This window comes from Leptosomus discolor, chromosome 8 (genome assembly GCF_034619465.1).
Source record: "Leptosomus discolor isolate bLepDis1 chromosome 8, bLepDis1.hap2, whole genome shotgun sequence".
In the NCBI taxonomy this organism is placed as follows: domain Eukaryota; kingdom Metazoa; phylum Chordata; class Aves; order Leptosomiformes; family Leptosomidae; genus Leptosomus; species Leptosomus discolor.
In genome coordinates this window covers 19,420,025-19,440,842 of record NC_141398.1, presented here as the reverse complement: position 1 = coordinate 19,440,842, position 20,818 = coordinate 19,420,025, and the positions used below count along the sequence as shown (strand labels likewise).

General features: G+C 42.7%; 1 protein-coding gene across 1 annotated transcript in view; it reads right to left on the bottom strand.

Annotated features, from left to right (window-relative positions):
* Positions 1–1,304: 1,304 nt before the first annotated feature.
* FBXL7 (F-box and leucine rich repeat protein 7) overlaps positions 1,305–20,818 on the bottom strand; it is a 138,267-nt gene continuing 118,753 nt past the window's right edge. Inside the window, exons 2-3 of the mRNA XM_086469440.1 lie at positions 6,873–7,484; positions 1,305–2,041 (exon numbers count right to left, since the gene is read on the bottom strand). Coding sequence (XP_086325566.1) covers positions 1,305–2,041; positions 6,873–7,470 — 1,335 coding nt within the window. The 5' untranslated portion in view covers positions 7,471–7,484. The remainder of the gene's footprint in view (positions 2,042–6,872; positions 7,485–20,818) is intronic.

The following is a 20,818-nucleotide window of genomic DNA, read 5'->3' as shown; positions in this document are numbered from 1 at the left end:
GCTCTCAGTGTCACAGGGCAACACTGCCGTTTTAATTCCTTGTTGAGCAGCAGCTGTTTCTCCAACCTAAGGGAACACACATAGACAAGGTTTCACAAAATCTAAATCTAATGTGAATAACACTCTAAGCCCCTCTGTCCCCAGGGGTGTTATCTAACATCAGACTAATGTCTTTGAAGCCTTGACATCAGCCATTTATCCTTTGAACTGGAAGGCCACAGAAAAGGGCCGGGTTTCTATGTGTATTAAGGCACATACTGAATTTACCTCAACGCACGTGCCTGGTTTGCTCAGGGAGTGTCAACTGCAGTGGTGTCACAGCTGCTGAAGAGACACAGTGAAGGAACAAAGACAGACTTTCTGGTGACAGCCATGCAGCACAGCAGTTGGGACTGCTCCACGCAAGCTCTCCACAACACCTCAGAGAGTCCCCCATATACTACAGTGCTATCTCACCTTGCTGCAGAATTACAACAGCTTCTCAGGCTCATTTGCCCTCTTTTCCCTTTGCCAGGCTGCCAATATCTCATCTGTTTTCCTTCACTCAGCTGAATATGTCGCTGATTATCAGACACAGAAGTCCCTATCTGCTACCAGAGGGTGGTACTACACATGCAGGAGAGGGTGGATTTAGAAATGAAGGCAAGTAGCAATGATGCACGAGTGACCTGGAGGTGGGCTTTCCAAGAGAACTGATGCACGGGCACGATCTCCAGATTCACTCAGCAGAGTGCTTGGCCATGGCCAACAGATCTTATCCTGCCTCAATCAAGTATGTTTAAGAGCATTACCCAGTATTTCTTGAGGCATTACAATGGATGACTACCAAAGAGAAACTACTTAGAGACAAAGGGATGCTTGATCAGCCATACTGGAGGAAGTTGGGGAACACAGACACATATTGCATAGTCAGCTTCATGAGCACAGCTGGAATTCAGATGTATTTGACACAGCTTAGTAGCATTTCCAAAGGAGGGATTATGTGCTATTTCCTTTGGAGGTAGCTACGGTAGCCTGGGACAAGACCACGGCTGTTATGGAAATGGCATCCCACTGGGGATGCTGAGCACTCATTGCTTTTGCATTAAGGCAGCCTCTCCATGGAGATCACTGCACCTTAAAAAGTGATCATACAAATAGCAAACAAAATAGTCCTCTAGAAACCCCCCTCACCCACAACACAGAAGAAAAGCTGACTCCCGTGAGCTATAAAAAAGACAGCATTACTGAATATGGGAGCGTGCGTGTGTTTATACATCAGTGTTTTTAATACTGCTTTGTAACAACAGGTGTGGGTTGTCCTTTCAGAAGAAGGCAGGGTTGGTGTGCTCTATAATACAGCGCTTGCAATGTCGTTTAACAAATCGTAGAGCATCCACAGAGACATCGCAGTCCTGCACGTTCAACATCTGCAGATCAAAACAATTGGCAGCTACAATCTGCAGGCCCTGCCCAGTGATGCTTTCACACGATTTCAGGCTCAGGCGCTTCAGGTTGAAGCAGTTAAGGGCTAGAAACTCCAGGCCGGTGTCTGAGACCAGAGGGCACTTGCCAATATCAAGAGATTTGAGTTTTGTGCAATTTTTGGCGAGGTACTCCACACCATGGTCCGTGATGCCCTCGCAGCCCCGCGCGTTGAGGTAGCGCAGCTTGCTGCAGTACTTGGCTATGTAACGGATGCCCACGTCCGTGATGCGGCCACAGTGAGCGATGCTAAGGTATCGGAGGCGTGACTCCAGCTTGGCGATCTCCCGCATGCCGAAGTCACTGACAAAGCGACAGTCACTCACGCTCAGTTCCTTAATGGACGTACAGTAAATCATCAGGTAGCGGAGACCCTCGTCAGTGATGCGGACACAGCGGCGCAGGTACAGGTGGGTCAGTTGAGTGCAGTGAGCGGCAATGGTGTGCAGTCCTTCGTCCTCCAGGACAAAGCAGTCTGTCATGTCCAAGTAGCGAATGGAGATTTGTTTCCCGTGTAAGGGAGACAGCTTGATGGAGGCTTCGCGAGTCAAACTGATGCATGTTACTTTGGAGCAGCCTAAATGGGAAAACACAGCGAATTTAAGCAAGCAATAAAAATCAATCACACAGCAAGACCAGAAAAGTGGGCATGAAATTGTGTGCTGGAAGTGATGAAGATAACTTCATGCTGCAAGAGCAGAATCATCCTGACTGACTAGTCTGGATTTGCTGTGATGTGTCCCTACACCAGGGGAAATAACAAACTCCACTGGAGTCAGTGAGGTTGCTTTGGGATCTGGAGCACCAGCAAAGCAACAGGCCAATTTTGTCCATATCCCAAATGTGAAATGACGGTCCTAGGTTTATCTAGGGACAGCCTGTGATCTGTTACTGCAATATAAATCCAGTGACAATCTGAGAAAATGGTACTACATGACAACCAATGGAGCTTTTTGATCAGAGGCAGTCTCATTGCTGACTGGCTGAGTTTGCGAACCAACATCAGAGGCTCTTTCACCATCCAGCCCCATTATAAAAAAGACAAACCCCACCCACCCTCCAGAAAGCATTTGGAGAACAGATGTGAATCCAGCCCCAAGCCTGCAGTATGAGAAGGATGCAAAACTATGGCAAGACTATGTGCTTGCAGAAGGGTGGAGATTCGGGTAACCTAAGGAGAATGGGGAGAGTCAGCAGGAGCAAACAGACTGGTAAGGGCATGGGAGGACACAGACAGATGCAGAAAAGGACTGTTTCAAGTAAGAAAGTCTGGCCATGAATTGAGGTAACCAGACTAGAGGAGAAACACCAGATCTTGCAAGGAAATATCAAGAGGTAGATTAAAAGGAAAAACATGCTTACAGACTTCCCCCATTTTTAACCTGCTCTCTGTGCATGTTGGTGAATGAAAGCTTGTTTTGGAAAGTTGCTTCTGCTGCACTGCAAACTGCAGTCTCAGGCTCCTGAAAGGAAATTCTTATCTGGGCCAAGTTCAGCTGGGCACATCACATTAGCATAGCTAGAAACAGCTGCAAGGAAGAAGGAAGGGTCTACCTGTTAGTGTTCAAGTTTTAGCCATAAATGCCTACCCAGACAAATTCTGCAGCTTATGCCTAAAGAGGTGCCCTCAGGTAGGGATAAAAAGAGCTGTTATGTATTGCTGAAACACTGGCTAATGGTGATGCAGTGACTTGTGAAAACCCAGAAAAGTTAGGATCACGACCTTAGAGCTCCATGAATCAGAAATGCTGCACAAATCCTGTAGTCTGGAAGTAAAGAGCATGACTATGTAAGGAGACCACCTCAAAAACTTGAATGATCCAAACCCATACCACTTGATACAACAGGTTCTCATTCAGAGGCTTAGTGGAAGGTATGAATGTGCTTCGGTTCTTACAAACAAAAAGGAAAAAAAATCCCTTGAGGTAATCGAGTGGGCTCACACAAATGCTGTAAAAAGCACAGGATATGGACTTGAAACAGTTTGCCACCTGCAATTAGATTTCTACATTCATCATTTGAATTTGCAGCTGGATGTTTAATTTAGGCTTCAAATTTATTTGAACAGATGCAAAGTTTAGGCCCCACACAATAAAACGGGCAAATCGTCCACAGATCGCAGAAGCTCTGGGACCTTGAAGCAAGGTACTTTGTTCAACAAACAACATCTTCTTAAAACTGAATTCTGCTATTTCCTCTTCAGACTTGTGTTGCAGATCTGTCTATGTTATGGTGCAATCTTTGGAAATAGAGTTGTCTTCAAAGAAGTACTAGACACACACTCAATAATGCAAAGTGACTTTTCTAAAGGGAAGCAGTATAATACTAATGGTGTAAAAATGTCACCTCTAATATGTTCTTTGGAGTAAGTGATAAAAAATGCATGACAGGAGTCCCATCCTTGAGTTGGGTTTCCACAGAAGAAGCTGGCACCTAGGCAGAGTTCTGCTGGACCTGACGTAGCTGTCGCTATTGCGTTTGCCTGAGGAGACTGCTGGATTAAGGAGTCAGTCTGGATATTTCACATGCTGACCAGAATTCAATTTTAAAGTCTGGCTAAGTGAGAATGAAGGGTCTACAAGGCCAAGCAGAATGTTCTGTCTGCTGAGGATCCAAGAAGGGGGAATGCTTTAATGACCACAATTAGAAAGTGAATGGGTCAGAAGTCTCACAGCAGGGTTGGAGTCACATTAATGTGTGATCATTGTTTTGACAAGGTCAGCATTGGCTTGTCTAGTTACTTTGGCTACACTGTAAAATATTTCATGGGAAGGATATTCAAAATGGTTTCACCAGAAAAAAAGAGTCCATGTTGATATAGAACTGCTTGACTTTTAGGCAAAATGACACGTTCCTGGGTCTGCAACAATTTTTCTGTCCTAAATAATAAAAAATGTAAAAACAAAGCTCTTGTAGCAGGATTTTCCATAAGTAAGTATAACTGATTTTTAAAACGGAGGAGAAACTTCCAAACAGATTGAAAAAAATGCTGGCTAGTGTGTTAGATAATAACTTGCAGTCAAGCTCAACCAACTTCTAGAGATATCTCAGACCTGCCCACAAAGTGGATGCTGAGAGTGACAGAACTTACACTGTGGAAAACTCTTAAAGTTAATACCAACATCTGGTTTTGACATTAAAGATTTTGGTACATTAATGCTTCCAAGTAACCATCCAAAGCAGAGGGAGATTCAACTAGATGTACAACTGTGAACTGGGTTTTAACTAACTAGCTACAAGTACAGCACTATCCCTCAGCACATGTACCCAACTTCTCTTGCCCAGTATGAAACCTAACCAGTGAACCACTTTGGTCCTGAGAACTGCTTGAGCGTGTAGGTGCAAGCCTTGTCCTCTTAACTACAGACAGAAGAAGGGGAAAATGGAATCCCGCTTCCAAAACATCCTCCAAAATTACCCACAACAGAATGAAAAAAGTGGACTCAAAATAAGACTCCAAAGATCAATTACCCTCAATTCATATGCAGGCACATGCGGCAAAAGCCATGTCTGAACCCAAACACCCTGACTTCTGAGTATGTTCAAACCAGGAGTTTTCCTTTGCCTGCTCCAAAAAGAAAGGACAGCTTAGAGAAATGTGATATTAAAATTACTTTGCTGTCCCACTGATGAGACAAAATTCATGCAAGACAGTTATTTTACTTGGCCTCTACACACTTTGGACGAAACTGACGAGCTCTTGGGGACAGACACCATCCTCTAAGCCTGAAAGAACCAGGCTTGGGGAAATGACGAATGAAGACAGACCCCAAAAGAACCTATTTCAAGACCCAGTATAATTTTTTTTTTTTTTGCATTTTCCCTGCTTTTGAAAAAGTCACCTTCGGTATATAGCATATCTATCAGTAGAAGCTGTGGACCAAAGCATTTTCAGCCACCTACAAGCCCCCAAGTGCACTCAGGGTGTCAGCTAACAGAGTGGTGTGCCAAGGCAGTTCACCCTCAGCTCAGCAATTCTACTTCTCCTGTCACTCCAGGCACAGGATTTTTAAGCCACTCAACTCTCCATACCACCCTAGAGGACTTAGTAAGAAAAGCATAAATATGCTAGGGATACAGCCAGCCTTCAAAGTGATAGGTAGCTCTAGGTCTAAATCACACAGGCACACAAATTTTCTCCTGGGGTTGGAGAGGCTTCAACCTGTATGTGTGGTTAGCAATCCTGAACGAATGTCAGTATGTACCAACAATAAGTAATTCTTATGCAAGGTCATTGTGAATAGCATGTGAGACTCCATGGGACAGGACTCTCACAGAGACTCCTTATCACCTGGTGGTTTCAGAGAGCAATCACAAAAAGTGAATAATTCTGATTTTTTTACTATTTTTTTCGATGCCTTCTGTGATATTCTGCCGTCTGAGGACTATTAGGTGAAAGAGTTGGATAAACCAGTTAAAAAAATAAAAGGGAGAAAAAAGAAAGCAAATCAGTGTACTCCAGACAGACAACCTTGGAAAAATCAGTTTACATCAGTACCAGTGACTCCATAGCGCTGCTTCCTATCCCCACTTCGTCCTGCTTGTTACCATTAGGCCTCTGCAATGGCAAATCTAGTCTGGCTGATTAATAACAAGTGAGATCACTTCACTGCTCTGCTTGGCAACATCCTTTCCACAAGTGCCAACCTATTTGCAGAGAGGAACTTCTATGTGGCTGACCTTGGGAAAAAACATCTTGTTTCTCCAGAGCAGGTCTGAGGAAAATTGTCTAAAACATTTCTGCTGATCTAAACAGCTGCAGTGATACATTGTAACTGAGCGAGAGGAAAAGAAGAAAGCAACTAAGCAAATAAATACACTATTTTTAAAAAACAAAACAAAACAAAACAAAAAAAAGTCCAAGCTAACTAGGTCTGGTTAAAATAGCAACGGAAACAGGGGGTCCTTGAAGTTTAGCTAGGGATGCCAATTGGTATTTATACCCAGACAAAAGTCTAGCACTGATTCTGAGCTCCTCCTCAAGTCACTTACCAGATTACAGATATATACATTATATATAAAATCTACATATAAACTATATATGTATATGAAAAAGATAAATTTTGTTGAAGTAAATAGCCTTCACCGTACGACGCAGCACTAACTGCAACATGGGCCCTTGTAAGGGTGCTTTGCGCAAAAATCTATAAAAAGTACTTGTGCTGTTGGAATGGGCCATCTCTGCTAGCTCCTCCCCATTGGAGGAGGCCCAGGCACTCAAGAGGTGCTGCTGGCATCTGGGGCACTGAGACTTGAGCGGTGCCTGTCTCACCAGTACTGTGTTAGGAGACTGGCATATGACTTGGAAGACAATACAGAAAGGGAAATTGTGCAGTTGTGGGGCCAGGGGTTGACAAGCACGAGGCTCTTAGAATCAGAGGCATTAATATTTAAGTATTTTCTGTTACCTGACACATCCAGGTGTTCCAGGTTTGGGCACAGTGACACGACATCAAAGACCGCCTCATTGGAGATGTTGTAACAGCCAGATACCTCCAGCCTCCTCAGTTCTGGACAGCACTGGGCAATGGTGTAGAGTCCTCTGTCTGTGAGCCGCCTGCAGCCACTAACAATTACCGTCTCCAACATGAGACATACGTTGGGTGTATCCTGACAAAGCCTCCGGGTCAGCACTTTAAGAGCCCTGTCTACGTTGATTGTCTCGCCGGTCAGGCGAATAGTCCTCCAAAGTCGGGGATCCCAGGCAAGGTTATACCAGCGGCGGCACACACGGGCACAGCGGCACAGCTGGTTGGTGGGCAGGAAGGAGAATATCTGGATCATGGAGTGGTCGGGCAGCCGGTCTATGTTGGCCTGTTCCTTCTGGTGCTTGGATGCCAGCCGGATGAGAGGATGAGTGAGACGGGTTGGAGGTGGTGAGTGGACCATGGCAACCGTTTCCCCAGTGACTGAGGATGAAGACGTTGACGACCCTCTGCCATTCTGGAAACCGGGGGAATTTGGTGGAAATATTAATGCTGGGCTGGGTGTGCTGAGTGTCCGCATGCTCAGGTCAGAGTCTAGAAGACAAAACACACGATTTCAGTAAGTGGTGGGTGGACACGGAGCTCTCTGCACAGCGCAGCACTGTGCTAGCCCGTTTGTCAATGGAGCACGATGGGCTTCGGGGTTTGTTGAGGGTTAAGCAGTCATTTTTACCAGTGAGAGTTAGGAAACATGCATTTCAAAATCTATCTTAGAGTATACTCTGAAAACACTGTTCACCTTAGTATTGGGTACATGGCAGAGATGCACCCCTAGCTATGCTGTCACAGCCATGCTAGCAAAGGAGAGGCTGCAGGTCTGAGCCCCGTAATGAAGAGGAGACAGCAGCTGAAGTCCAGGGATTTTAATTCTTTACACTCTCAACTAAACACTGCAAGAAATGAGTACATTTGAGTCGTAGGCTTTTTTTGACAGAGTAACTGCCCATAACCTTGGCACTACTGAGGCAGCTGTGAGCTGTTAGGGGAGGAATACTGTGGCCCTTCGCCTCTCAGCTCCCTCAGCCGTTCAGTGGGACGCCAAAGAAGAGCTCACAAGTCAAATGCTACCTCTTTCACCAGACCTGGGCAGATGGGAAAAGCACAATCTCATACACTTATTTTCATTGTGTCATTAAAGAAATTCATTTTTCATTCATGTAAGCTGGGACTCAGCAGTCCAACCAAAAGGCCAGTGACTAGTACTTGAAGGGGGGTTGGCTGTGCACTCCTTTCCAATGGACTGAAGTGAACTTCAGCTGGATTTGAAAAAACAAGCCCAGAAAAGTACGTGGCAAAGAAACAGCATGCCTAGAAAGAGAGATGTTGCACAACATTTACACACTGGTTTCGCTAGGACCAATTGTCACACTGGAAGCAGTCAACACAAAAAACCCCACACAAAACAATTTGCTACTTCTTTACCTTCTTTATGTCACTTTACTGCCAAAAAGCAGGCACAAAAACAAAGGGCCTCTGCTACTAAGAAAGGCTGTCTTTGCTGTAAGATTATTTCAACTGTTTTCCCTCTGTGCTGACATTGCTGCCTATGAGTCATTTCCACTCCTGCTCTCAGCTCTCCAAGCAAAGCAAGTAAAAGACTGGAAGACAATCAGGATGTAATTTTGGTAGTCAAGCAAATGTCATGGGCAATACATTTAGAGACCCTGAGATATTTTAGCAGTACGCTACACAAGATGCAGCCAGTGTATGAGAGATTAATGCTGCTGCTGAGCACACTTCTCCCATCTCCAAGCTCTCAATGCTGATCTCAACAGAAATTTTTCATGAAGAAAAGCACCATCCAGAGACAAATACAGGAACCATAATTTAGTGCCCAGTAGAATAACAAGTAACACAAATGGAATAAGAACATTGGTTTTAGAGCACCAAGCTTTCCTCCACATCTTCTGCTATCACATCAGTGCTCAGACATTTCAGGGAAGTGTGCAAAGCCATCTCCTTAAGTAACACTGATTCTACAGCTCTGCAACTGTGACAGCACTAAGCAGAGTAGAGCCAGAACTGCATTCAACAAATCTGCACAAATCTGGGTTTAGGCAGAGTTTTTAAATGAAGTACATACATATAAGTAAATCAGATGAATTTGATCAGTGTATTACACATGAATTTCCCCACCAAGCTTTTATTTAGCTCAGGACAGGCATGCTCCGATCTCACCAGCTACAACAGTAGCAACCACAGCCCTGCATTTTCACAGCATGTCTGCAAGGCAGAGGCACAATTACTTAGCTGAAGGACCCACACAAAGTCCAGCAGCTTGCCCAAGATCAGCTAGTTCAGTTGCAGAGAGATCAAAATCATCATCTCACACTGTGAACGAAAAATCTACACTACCCAGCTCCTTCCCTCTTGCTCTTCTGTATCTTGTTTTACTTAGACAGAAACTCAGTACTTCCCAAGTGTCAAGGAAAACATTTTCTTCAAGGCTTCTGAGTCTATGCTATGGCTACATAGACCTAACCCAGGGATTTGGGTATTTTTGAGCAAGAACCATATCTTAATGCAGAGTGGGTTTTGCAGACCCTCTGCTCCCCTTTGAGACCTCCTCATACCCCCCTGGCAGCTATTGCAAATAATTGCATCGAGGAGTGTTATTTGGAAAGAGTCTGGTACACTCTGGTATTTTAAAAATGAGATTTACAGCTGGAGAGGAAAAAAAAAAACCAACACAACCCATCAGCAGCTGCCGGGCTCCTGCAGACAGGCACTGACTCCACAGACCACTTAATCAACAGTTCCCTAGATTAATTTTTGCAAGAACTTACCATATGTTTGACCTCCCTCACATTACCACCAAACCAAATGACAGTGCCTGAAGTTAAACATATGCAGAAGATGTGCCAGACTTTTTGCTCTTTTCTCGAGATTTTAAGACAAGGATAGTGCTAATATAAAAGAATACACATTTTTTCAAGTGCTGGACGTATCTTCCACTACTACATATACTTGGTATTGTGAATTCCTTTCCTTTCCTTTTACTTTTTCATTTGTTTTGGGCTTTTTGTTTTGTTGTTTGTTTTTACACAAACCAGCACAAAAAGGGAAAACAAAATTATATAAATAAAATCCACAGAACAAACACTTGTTTCTACACCGAAAAATAAACAGAACTAAAATCAAAAGCATTTCATTTTTTAACATCTGCTATAAGCAGTTTTTAGTACTGTGGGAATGATTACCTCCTGTAAGACAGTGTCCCAGCATATTTTGAAAACATACATTTTTAGTCAGTTATTGTTGAAAACACCTAAAAATCTCTGCACGGTTACATTCTTCCCCACTCTCCATTCCTACTTAAGTATAAAAAAGCATTCAGTACTCCATGATTCTCCTCCCCCGCCCCTGGTGATCAAAGCACCAAGCTAATATGGCTAACCTCTGCTCCTTCTGGATCACAAATGGCATTCCTTCACCCCTTCTGGGCACTCTGTGAATAATCAATACCTTAGACATTCTGGGTGCGCAGTGAATTACCAAAATGTGGTTTTTAACTTAGACCTAGAGCTAAAAAAGTTTGACCTCCTGTTTTATGAGTATGCTCCATGCTTGCTTCGTGCTCTCTTAATTCTCTCATTAGTATTGCAGTTCCAGATGTGCACCCTGTATTTCCTTTACCTTCAATCCAGAAGGTGCGTCATTTGAACCTTCCACCTTTGGGGCATGGACTTCCAGACAGACACACACCCATACATATGCACGCACCCTCTCTCCACACTCCAAAGTATTTTGGAAAAAGACTGGAGTGTCGTCACTATGTTGAAACAAGAGAGTCAAGAGAGCATTACTGATATGCTAAGCCTGCAATGGAATACACTCTCAGATAGGAATTTTGCTGGTAGCTCAGCTGAACTCCGTACAGAGGTATTCCTGTTTACTGTTTGTTGTACACCCCTAAGGGGAAAAGAAAAAAATAGCAGGTGAGTCCAAGAGCTTTTTGCTAGCATCTAAAGCTTCAGCAAAACACTTGGTCCACTACACATTTTCCAGGCTTTTCAAGTATTGTAGGGAAAGGCTTATAGCGCTATCCGAACTGCTAAGCATTTCCTTCAAATTTTGTTCTTCACCATTTACTGAGAGCTGGCTAACAGGCTGAGTCAGTCTGAGACAGGGCAACTTAATGAGTGTAACATTAATAAACACAACCCTGCACATGCAAATTAAGTTCCTGATTGTAGTTCTCCAACACACATCTTTATACACACATGCCCTATACAAGCATTTATTTTCCTGGAAAAAAATGTTGTTTACAAGCCTGAAACGTAGCTTCACATTTTGGTGATCTTAGAAAGTAAAAAACAAATTATGAAGAAGCCCTCTGCTTCCCTCCCTAAAACCTCTTTTGCCCCTTTCCCCACTGATTACCAGTCTTCTGTGCAAGATGCTTTCTATTAAAGCTTTGCTCAGGCTCTGAGAACTGTTTGTTGATGTAAGAGAAAATTTCTTAACAATCTTTAAAGAAATCTCAAAAGATCTGTGCCAGAACTATAAAAGCTGACACAGAGGGAGAAAATGCACTGGAGGGAGTTTTCTTATTCCATTAGGAATCTGCTTTATTTCAAGAGTTTTCTTTTTTCCCTAGTTTGTTTCCTAATTAATACATACATCTGTGGAAAAAGAGGCTTTAAATATATACTATTTAAACCAAGATCTAGTCTCTGCTCCTTCTGGCATTGGCAACAATATGCAGTCTCTGATTTCAGAACCAGAGAGAGAAAAAAATGTTGTATTTGCCCTAGTTCAGCAATGCACTCTAACCGAGGACACTTGATGTCCGGACCCCAGCACGGACTTTTTAAGATTGAACTATTTTCCATGCTTAGAGTGACTCCATTCAATGGCAGCTTCCACTACGGTAGTACTAGTGTGCCTTTTAAAAAGTGAATCCTAGCTCCTCAAGTTAACGAAACTAAAATGAAAATTTTGGTAAATATCAATCCAACCTCAAGAATCTTATCTGACAACTAAAAAGGATCCTTCGTGTTGATCTGCTGTCACCACTGAGGTTTTTAGCAACACTAAGGCAAGAATTAAACTAAACTATGTTCAGGCTCTGAAAAATCAGAGTAGCTGAGAAAAATAAAAAGCAATTGGCATTTTTGTCAAAATATTAGATGCAAAAGCATGTGCGCAAGAAGCATTTACACATAGAACAGAAACACCACTTACCTAGCACCTCTTCAGTAACACTGCTGCATAGATATTACATATTTTACTAAGCGCAATGTGGATATAGACTTCACAGTTTTACCAGGATACCATCAACTTTGTGCATGCCAAGGAAGTACTCATTTTACAGAGACTGGGGAAAGTCAGAGCTTAATGGTTGTAGCAGCTACAGTCCACAGTGCAAAGGGGAACAGAAGCAGCTGACAGGCTTCTACAGGGAGAACATTGCGGGCTGATTCAAGGAGAGACAGATGTTAAATTTGACAGACAGATGTCAAATATGGCTGTATGCCCTTAGAGGAGATTAGGAAAAGGAGTTAGCTAGGGCAGCAGGCTACAATAGGGCCATTTGCTTTCTAAGGCCCTGTATGTGGACAAAGTCCCAGAAAAAGTGATATCTACAAAAGAGCATTTTCCACAGTGCAAACCTCCTCAGGTGTTTCTCTCAGGCTGTTACCCTATGGACCTCAGACCCTCCCAGCTTGAGGAGGCTGGGAGGAATCAGACAGCCCGTGACAGCAAAGAGGCAGCTGGAACAAAACTCACCGTGCAAAGTTGCGCAGGGCTGCAGTGTTCAAGTACGCCAGAGGGCGAGGGTTGCCCGGCAGAGATTATCTACGTGATTTTGCAACCTTTTGCAATCAGGAACATACAGAATGAGAAACAGAGTTGGATAAGCTCTCTTGTCTCTCTCCAAGTACATCAAGTACACTTAAACCATCTCCGATGTGCATGTCTGCCCGGTTCTTAATTTCCAGGGACAGCTATTACTCAGCTCACTGAGGCGCCTGTTCCAGTGTTGTCACCACATCAAGTTTCTAAGTTTTTCCTCTTACCCAACTCATACAAGAAGCTGTTTCTTGCCCCTCTCCTAGTAATTGCAAAGAATGAGAGGGCTGCACTCTTTCTGCAAGGATTTCTCATGTACCTTTGCTCAAACTTCAGCCCTTTCTTCCTAGTCACATTACTAATATTCACAGTTTCTCCTAGTTCTTCCTTTAAATTTTCTCCAATCTGTGTGCATTTCTCTTAAAGTGCAATGCTTTGAACTGAGTACCACAAACCACCGCACCTCACCAGCAGCAGCTAAAGTGGAATCCTTCCCACCTATATTTCATGGAACCCACATTGTCAACCTTCCAGATTTCAACAGTCTCAGAAGGATGAGGCATTCAGTATGCAATTTGATGTATTGCCCAGATTCCCATGTGCCATACAGCTGCCTGGCCATTTATTTTCTTCATTCATGTTTATATAAACTATTCATCTTCCCCACACCTGACTCCTTAGAGAATGGTATGTTTTCTCTCTCCTTAATCTTCTATTTTTTCAAGAGCATTTTGAGTACTGAGCAACCTTCTCAAATAGTGCTCATTTTCAGTTTTCCAAATATACCGCAGGTCCAGTGTCATAAATTTTAACCCATTCCTCTGTGTATTGGTAGTTTTGTGTCTCAGTTCAATTCAAACTTCTGGAGAGGGATGGGAAGTCTAGCAACCTATTAATGAATACTGTTAAGGTATAGGAGGGAAGATCCCGAAAGGGTCCTTCTTGAAACGTGATCACAGTTGACAGTTAGTGATAACTACACAATATACTATTCCTCTTCAGTGGCCACCTTATGATGATTTTATTTAGTCCATATTTCACTGGTTTGTCTCCAACACAGACACACAAAAGTCTAAATAAACCTGAGATAAGTTACAGCTACTGTTTCCCTTTCACCAGACAATTTATTCTTACTAATACAGAAAATCAGATTGAAAAGTAAGGTCAAAGGAACAAAACCACTTTGGCAAAGATGAAAATTTATTTCTTATCCTGTGAGATCCTGCAGGTTGTGCAATAATCTGAGCAAAGACCTGTGATAAAGCTCTATTTTTCAGTGTAAGAATGAGCAGTCTTGGAGCTCACGAAGTAATTGCATCCACATGCTCCTGGAAAGAATGGTTCCACAGAACTCAAAATAACCTTTTATAGTTTTTAAAAACCTCCCATAGAATATAATAAGAAACTGTACCTATTGTACAAGACTAGAGGCATTGTTACAAGACCATGTGGAAGAGGGATATGTTAACTTAAATTTGAAGCCATTTCATAGTAGTTTCTGTGTGACATTTTACACCTTGGATTATACTGGTGTAACTTCCTTGCGATGTTGAGCTCCAGTTTTCTTTAGTCCATAAACTCCTCCACATACATTTGGAGACCTGATCTTGTATTTCTGGCATATTCACACTAGATGCTTAAAGTCAAACTGCACTGCAAGTGAAGTAATCATTACAGTTTTATTAAGCAAATAATTCTTTCTTGCAATGTATTTGTCAAAAGCTGGAACTAATTTCCCCCCTACTGATTTTGTCCCCTGCCACGTGGGAAGAATTAATTTTATCCCCATATTTTTGAGCAAAGCTAAAACTATGAAGACTGAAGGGAAAAAAAGAAAGAAAGTAATCCACCTACTAACTGATGAAATCAAAGCATCTTAAATTTGCCTTTGGTACCCCTGATGATACTAGCACAGCAGTTCTGAGAAAAGGGTTCGTCAGTGCCTAATTGCTGGGAAATTACATAGAGATAGATGGGATGGTGCATTTTTTCCATGTTCAGTAAATATCTTACCCCAAAATAAATTCCATACATGCTTAAGTACAAGCTCTTCTTAAACCCCTTCAAGTCAGATCCTCTCCCAACTCCTTGCAGTATGCTAGGGAGCTCCTCCAGCTGAGCTAGTTTATATCTACACTAGCAAGGAGTGCAGCCCAGAAAGAGGAGCTCTGTGGAGCAAAACTGTTACTGCTGAGAACCCAACATCCACAAGCCTGCGAAGTGGCTGTTACCGTTTTGGCCAATGTCTAATTTCATCCCCAAACCTGAATACTCAGTAGCGGTTGCCTTTGGTGCTTTAGCTGTCCTGCCAGAACATGTTTATTGCTATAGTTTCACCTGAGAGTAACTGGGTTCATATACCTTCTGGTGGTAATTAAAACATGGTGAGCAGGGACTAAGGGGAGAGAAGTTTCAGAAGTGAGCTTTGGACCAAAACAAAAATGCTAACGTAGATGAACCCACTGGTTAGTGAAGAACCCTCTGTGCACCTCCTCCAAATCATGAGTTACCACCTCCCAATCTAACCTGTACCACCTGGAGGAGAGGCATTCTGTGCCCTGCTGGGTTCTCAGGACTGGATTATCAACGGATGGGACACGTTGCATTGCACTGTCCCCTGTTTTCAGGATTACCACACCTATGGGGATCCAGTTCTTTGCTGTTCAATGCATTGTTTTGAAATGTGCAAACCAATTGTGGTTAAAATGAAAATAAGCACTTACAAGATGCTTATACATAAGCATCTTCTGTATACTTCCATGGTTTAAGAGAAGTAGGACAACAAAAAGTTTGCTTAATTTCAAAGTCATACTGAAAAGCCTGCCATCCTCTCTCTCTCTCTCTCTCTCTCTACCTGGCAAGCTGTTAGAAAGTCTTAACCCAGGAACTCCGCCCTGGTGAATACAAAAAACCTTTCCAACTCATCCAGAGAACAATTTGGTTCGTGAAATGGGCTTACAAATATATTCTACCTTTTCTTTGAGTTATTCTGCGATACAAGAAGGTCAAAATTTTGTCAGGCAAAATACTTTTCTGCCTGATGAGGCAACATTTACATCTCCATGTTCCACTTTTTTATGTATTGATCTTAATTTTTGATTTAAAACCCACTTTACATATATACAGGTAAGATGAGTGCACACTGTTCAGTACTGGTTCTCAAGCTATACACACCTGTCAAGAACCAGCCACTTAGAGTGACACTGAACTGGGTCAAACAGATCCTACTCTGTCTTTGAATGATATGCTGACATGAATTTCCTGTTGATGCAAAAGTATCTTTGAAATTTATATAGAAAACTGGAAAAAAATGCGTAATGGCTCCCAACTTCAAAAGGCTTTAATCCAGTCAGCTGCCTCAGTCAGGTGTGGCTCTTCCACTATTTCAGCTCTCAAAAACGGAAGAATTTGTATCAGTTTACATTATTATAGAACTTCAAGATAAGTTGCTGAACATAAATTTATGAGAGGGAAATGTTTTCAAAACCCCCACTTGCTGACGTGGATCAAAACCAAGAGGACCTGGAGAACCCAGAAATATAGTTCTGATAGATGTGCGCTGCTCTAAACTGACAGAAATATACAAAGCAGAGGAATGCTTGTCTCAGGGGAAAGCTGACAACATAATCACTTTGTTGTGTAATCAAGATGACTTCCATCCAGTTGGTAGCAAACTCTACAGCAGACAAATAATTCCCCCAAGAATGACTATTTCCAGCATATTCACTAAGAGCGAATTATTCATGTAAAAGAACATTGTTTTTCATAATCAAATATTGGCATTTTAAAAGTCCACATCTCTCAGAAACGATTTGACTTTCAAATTAACAGGGGGTCCAGGATTTCACCTCCAAGACTGGAGAAATAAACGGTAAGGAACAGGTTAAACAGAAGAAAGAACAGTGGCAAGTGATCGAAAGCCACGAAGTTGTGCTCATCTCTTAACACTCAAGTTTAGATGCAAAGGAGTCATTAAATCAATGTAATTTAGAAAGCCCAAATATCCTTCCTAAAATAAATGGAGGCTTTGTAAACATAGGTTTTGCTGATAATCTGGGAAAAGACAACCCTCCAAATTATGGGACAGAGTTGTACACAGCACAAGAGAAGGCCTCTAGATTACAAAAATCCCCACCCAGCTCAGCTTGGTTCAGCTCAGCTCCTTCTGGATTGTCCTGTGAGACACCTGCAAGCGCTCACCTGATGTCCCAGCTGAGGAGTCGTACATCAAAGCAGATGCCATATCCCTCTACCAGGTAAGTTATCAGTAAGGGAGTGATAACAACACGACAAAAAAAAGCTGCCAATAGAGAAGAGAATACAACCCTCCCCTTTAAAAACTGCATGATTAATTACCATGTCATTGCTCACTCCAGGATGGGCGTGGTGAGCTCTTTTCAATCCTGTAGGACAGTTACACCACGGCAGTAAGAGTTTTCCAGGCTTTACAAATCAGCAGAAGTGTTTACTCCCAGACTACTGCTTTTGCAGACCAGGAGGGACTGCACCAAGAGCCTGTAGGATGGTTGCGGATTACAGAAAATCATCAGAATTGTGTAAATTCTGAACCGAAGGCCAACCTGCAACACCTGCTCTCGATCAGCTCATATACATTTACACTTCAGTTTCCAAAGTTTATTTTCTTACCCAGCAATGAGATTCCTTCAAAAGCACCCGCTAGCATCCTGGCAAGCATTCTCTTGCTTTGCAGGCAAATACCTCATTTCTAGGGTGGCATCCCTCCTCCCTTTTGACTTGTGGCCAAAATGAGAAAGGAAAGCTGGTCTCCAGGGATTTTTGAAGGAATGGCAGAAAAATGTCACTCAATCCAGTTTTATGTTTCTTGCAAATCCACAATGCTACCACTACGCTTACAGACAAAGGAATAAATTCAGCAAAGAGTTGGCCAAAGCCAGTTCCCCAACAAATCACCTTTGGGACCTCGGTGAGAGGAAGACTCTGGAGGGGCTGAAAGAAAAGAAACAAAGGTCTCCAAAGCAGAAACCCAGGACACCAGCACAATCTAACTTATGCAGTATCTCTCTCTAAGAAAGATACATAAACCGAGGATTTTTCATAATAAACACTTGACGTTACAAGCGCCCTGGAGTGACAGTAAGCAGTCCCCTCTTTTGTTACAAACACATGCAATATTCATACAACAATGCACTGAGCAAGCACATAGTGCTTATTCAGAACCACAAGGACTAAAATTTTGTTTCTGGGAAATGCGGAGTTAAGCTGGGAAGTAGACATGGCCACTGGCAGCTTTCTCCTACTAGAAAATGTAACTGGCTCAAGCCCAAGTGCACTAAGTTACGTGGATTCCTGACCACCAGTGTGAAGCAGGCCCAGACTGTGTAAAAACAGATGGTACTTACAACTGCAAAATCAGTGCATTAGCCATCCTCTGAAACCCAGCCCTGCCGTCTGAGGTCCCACTTGCTGCGTCTGACTTGTCATGTATAAATTGCAGATTGCTATTTATATGCAATAGCATATGGTACTCTGACATTTGCAGAGTATCACAGATGTACATTCATGCAAGTAAATCAAGAATTCAGCACTCCATATTTATGGCAACTTCAATAACTTCCCAGTCTACTGAAAGCCATGATAAATAATTGCTTCATTGTGCATAAAACATTAACTGACTGTAATTATTCCTTCGCAATTCACTGCAATTTCAATTTACTGAAATGAGATAAACAATATTATTAACCAATTGTTTTCATGTCATTTTTATTTCATTAAATCAAAATCAATATGCGGAAAAAGACAATGTGATGTTTACATCTACACAATTGCTAAAAGTTATTATTCGAAGCAAGAACTTTGGCATTATCTAAATCCTTCAGCCTCTTATTTTTCAGAGTAACCTAACCTAATTATATTAAGCAGCATGACTGACTTCTAGCTCTATATGCAATTTCACATTTATCCTCAGATTTAATATCACCAGTTTAGGATGATACCTCAGGGAGTAGACTTAAAGACAGGAGAGCAGCAGCAGCAGCATTTGGAATCAAGAAATATTTGGCATCTTGACAAAAGAGGAAGACCCTTTTCTTTACAAAGGTTAAGAAAAAAGTGAACCTGCCAAGATGATCTCATCAATATATATAAATACCTGATAGGAAGGTGCGCAGGAGACAGAGTCAGACTCTTTTCAGTAGTGCCCAGTGACAGGACCAGAGGCAATGGGCACAAACTGAAATACAGGAGATTCTCTCTGAACATCATCAGGAAACACTTCTTACTGTGACAGTGACAAGCACTGGCACAGGTTTCCCAGAGAGGTTGTGGAGTCTCTGCCCTTGGAGTTATTCAAAAGCCACCTGAACATGTTCCTAGTCAACCAGCTCTAGGTGGCCCTGCTTGAGTGGCAGGTTTGGACCAGATGTCCTCCAGAAGTCCCTGCCAACCTCAACCATTCTGTGATTCAATGCAATAACTCTAATACACCTCCTGCAAAGAGCATATGAAGTTTAAGTCCCACTTCCAAACAGGCACTGTATGAAGCTTTGCACTATGGTTCCAGGCATCTTCAAATCTGATCTCACATCATTGGGGTCTTGCAGAGTTTGTGTTTTCCATTACACCAAGTCAAGCTCCATCTCAACTGGTGCCTGATCCTCCTGTTAAAAAAAAGACCTTTTGTGACTGAGACGGTAAATGATAAAGCTCAAGCAGGCAAATAGTGCCAGCTGGTAACAGAGCCATTATGGGCTTAAGGGATACTTGTTCTGCAGTGTTTGCCCCCCATCCAGAGAATTCCCTGAAGCTCAGCACTGGCTCTTGATACCTGTAGACAGGATGGCCACTTTTTTGACAGAATTCACAGAAAAAATAGTCTACCCCAAAACTTCCATCACATGTGACAAATAATACCATGTTTACCGGATCATAAAGTTAGTGATTTATGGGCAGAAAAAAAAAATCCTCTTGAGCTATTTTACACAGGAATCATCTCCCATAACTTCCCTATCAACAACCTGGTGAAGCACAGACTAGATAAGTGAACAGTGAGGTGGACTGAAAGCTGACTGAACTGCTGGTCTCAAAGCATTGCCATCGATGATACGAAGTCCAGTTGGAAGCCAGTCACTGCTGGTGTGCTGGGGCTAGTACCTTTTAACCTCTTCATTAATGACCTGGATAATGGGACAGAGTGCACCCCAAGCAAGTTTGCAGCTGACACAGAACTGGGGGGAGCAGCTGATATGCCAGAGGGTCAGGCTGCTGTCCAGAGGGACCTCGACAGGCTGGAGAAAAATGGGCTGACAGGAACATCACAAAGTTCAACAAAGCAAAATGAAAAATCCTGTACCAGGAAAGGAATAACCCTATGTACTAGCATAGCCTGAGGGCCAACGAGCTGGAAAGCAGCTTGGCAGAAAAGGTCCTCGTGGACACAAGTTGAACACGAGACAGCAATGTGCCCTCACTGTAAAGAAGGCCAAGAGCATCCTAGGCTGCATTAGGAGGAACGTTGTCAGCAGGTTGAAGGAGGTGCTGCTTCCCTTCTGCTCAGCACTGGTGAGGCCACACCTGGAGTGCTGTGTCCAGTTTTGGGCTCCCCAGTATGAGAGAGACACAGATATACTGGCAAGAAATGCCACAGAAATGATTAAGGGATTGCAGCATCTGACATATAAGAAGTGGAATCTTATCAATGTATATAAACATCTGGAGGGAGGGTGTGAAGAAGGTGGAGCCAGGCTCTTCTCAGTGGTATCCAGTGAACAGACGAGAGACGGTAGGTTCAAACTGACATACAGGAAATCCCTATTTAAACAAAATTGAGAGTGGTCAAGCACAGAATTAAGTTGTGGAGTCTCCATCCTTGAAGACTGAGTGCTGGGCAACGTGCTGTATTCAGCCCTGCTTTGAGCCAGAGGTTGGAAATCTCCAGAGGTCCCTTCTAAACTCAACTATTCTGCAACTACCAATTCAACTCAACTCAGCAAGCCTCTTCTTTTTGAGGCCTCGTATAGAAGAACAAACTATGCCTAATTAAAGCAAATCAAACCCTCATGAAAATGTCGTAATAGATGTGTTCCTTCACAAGT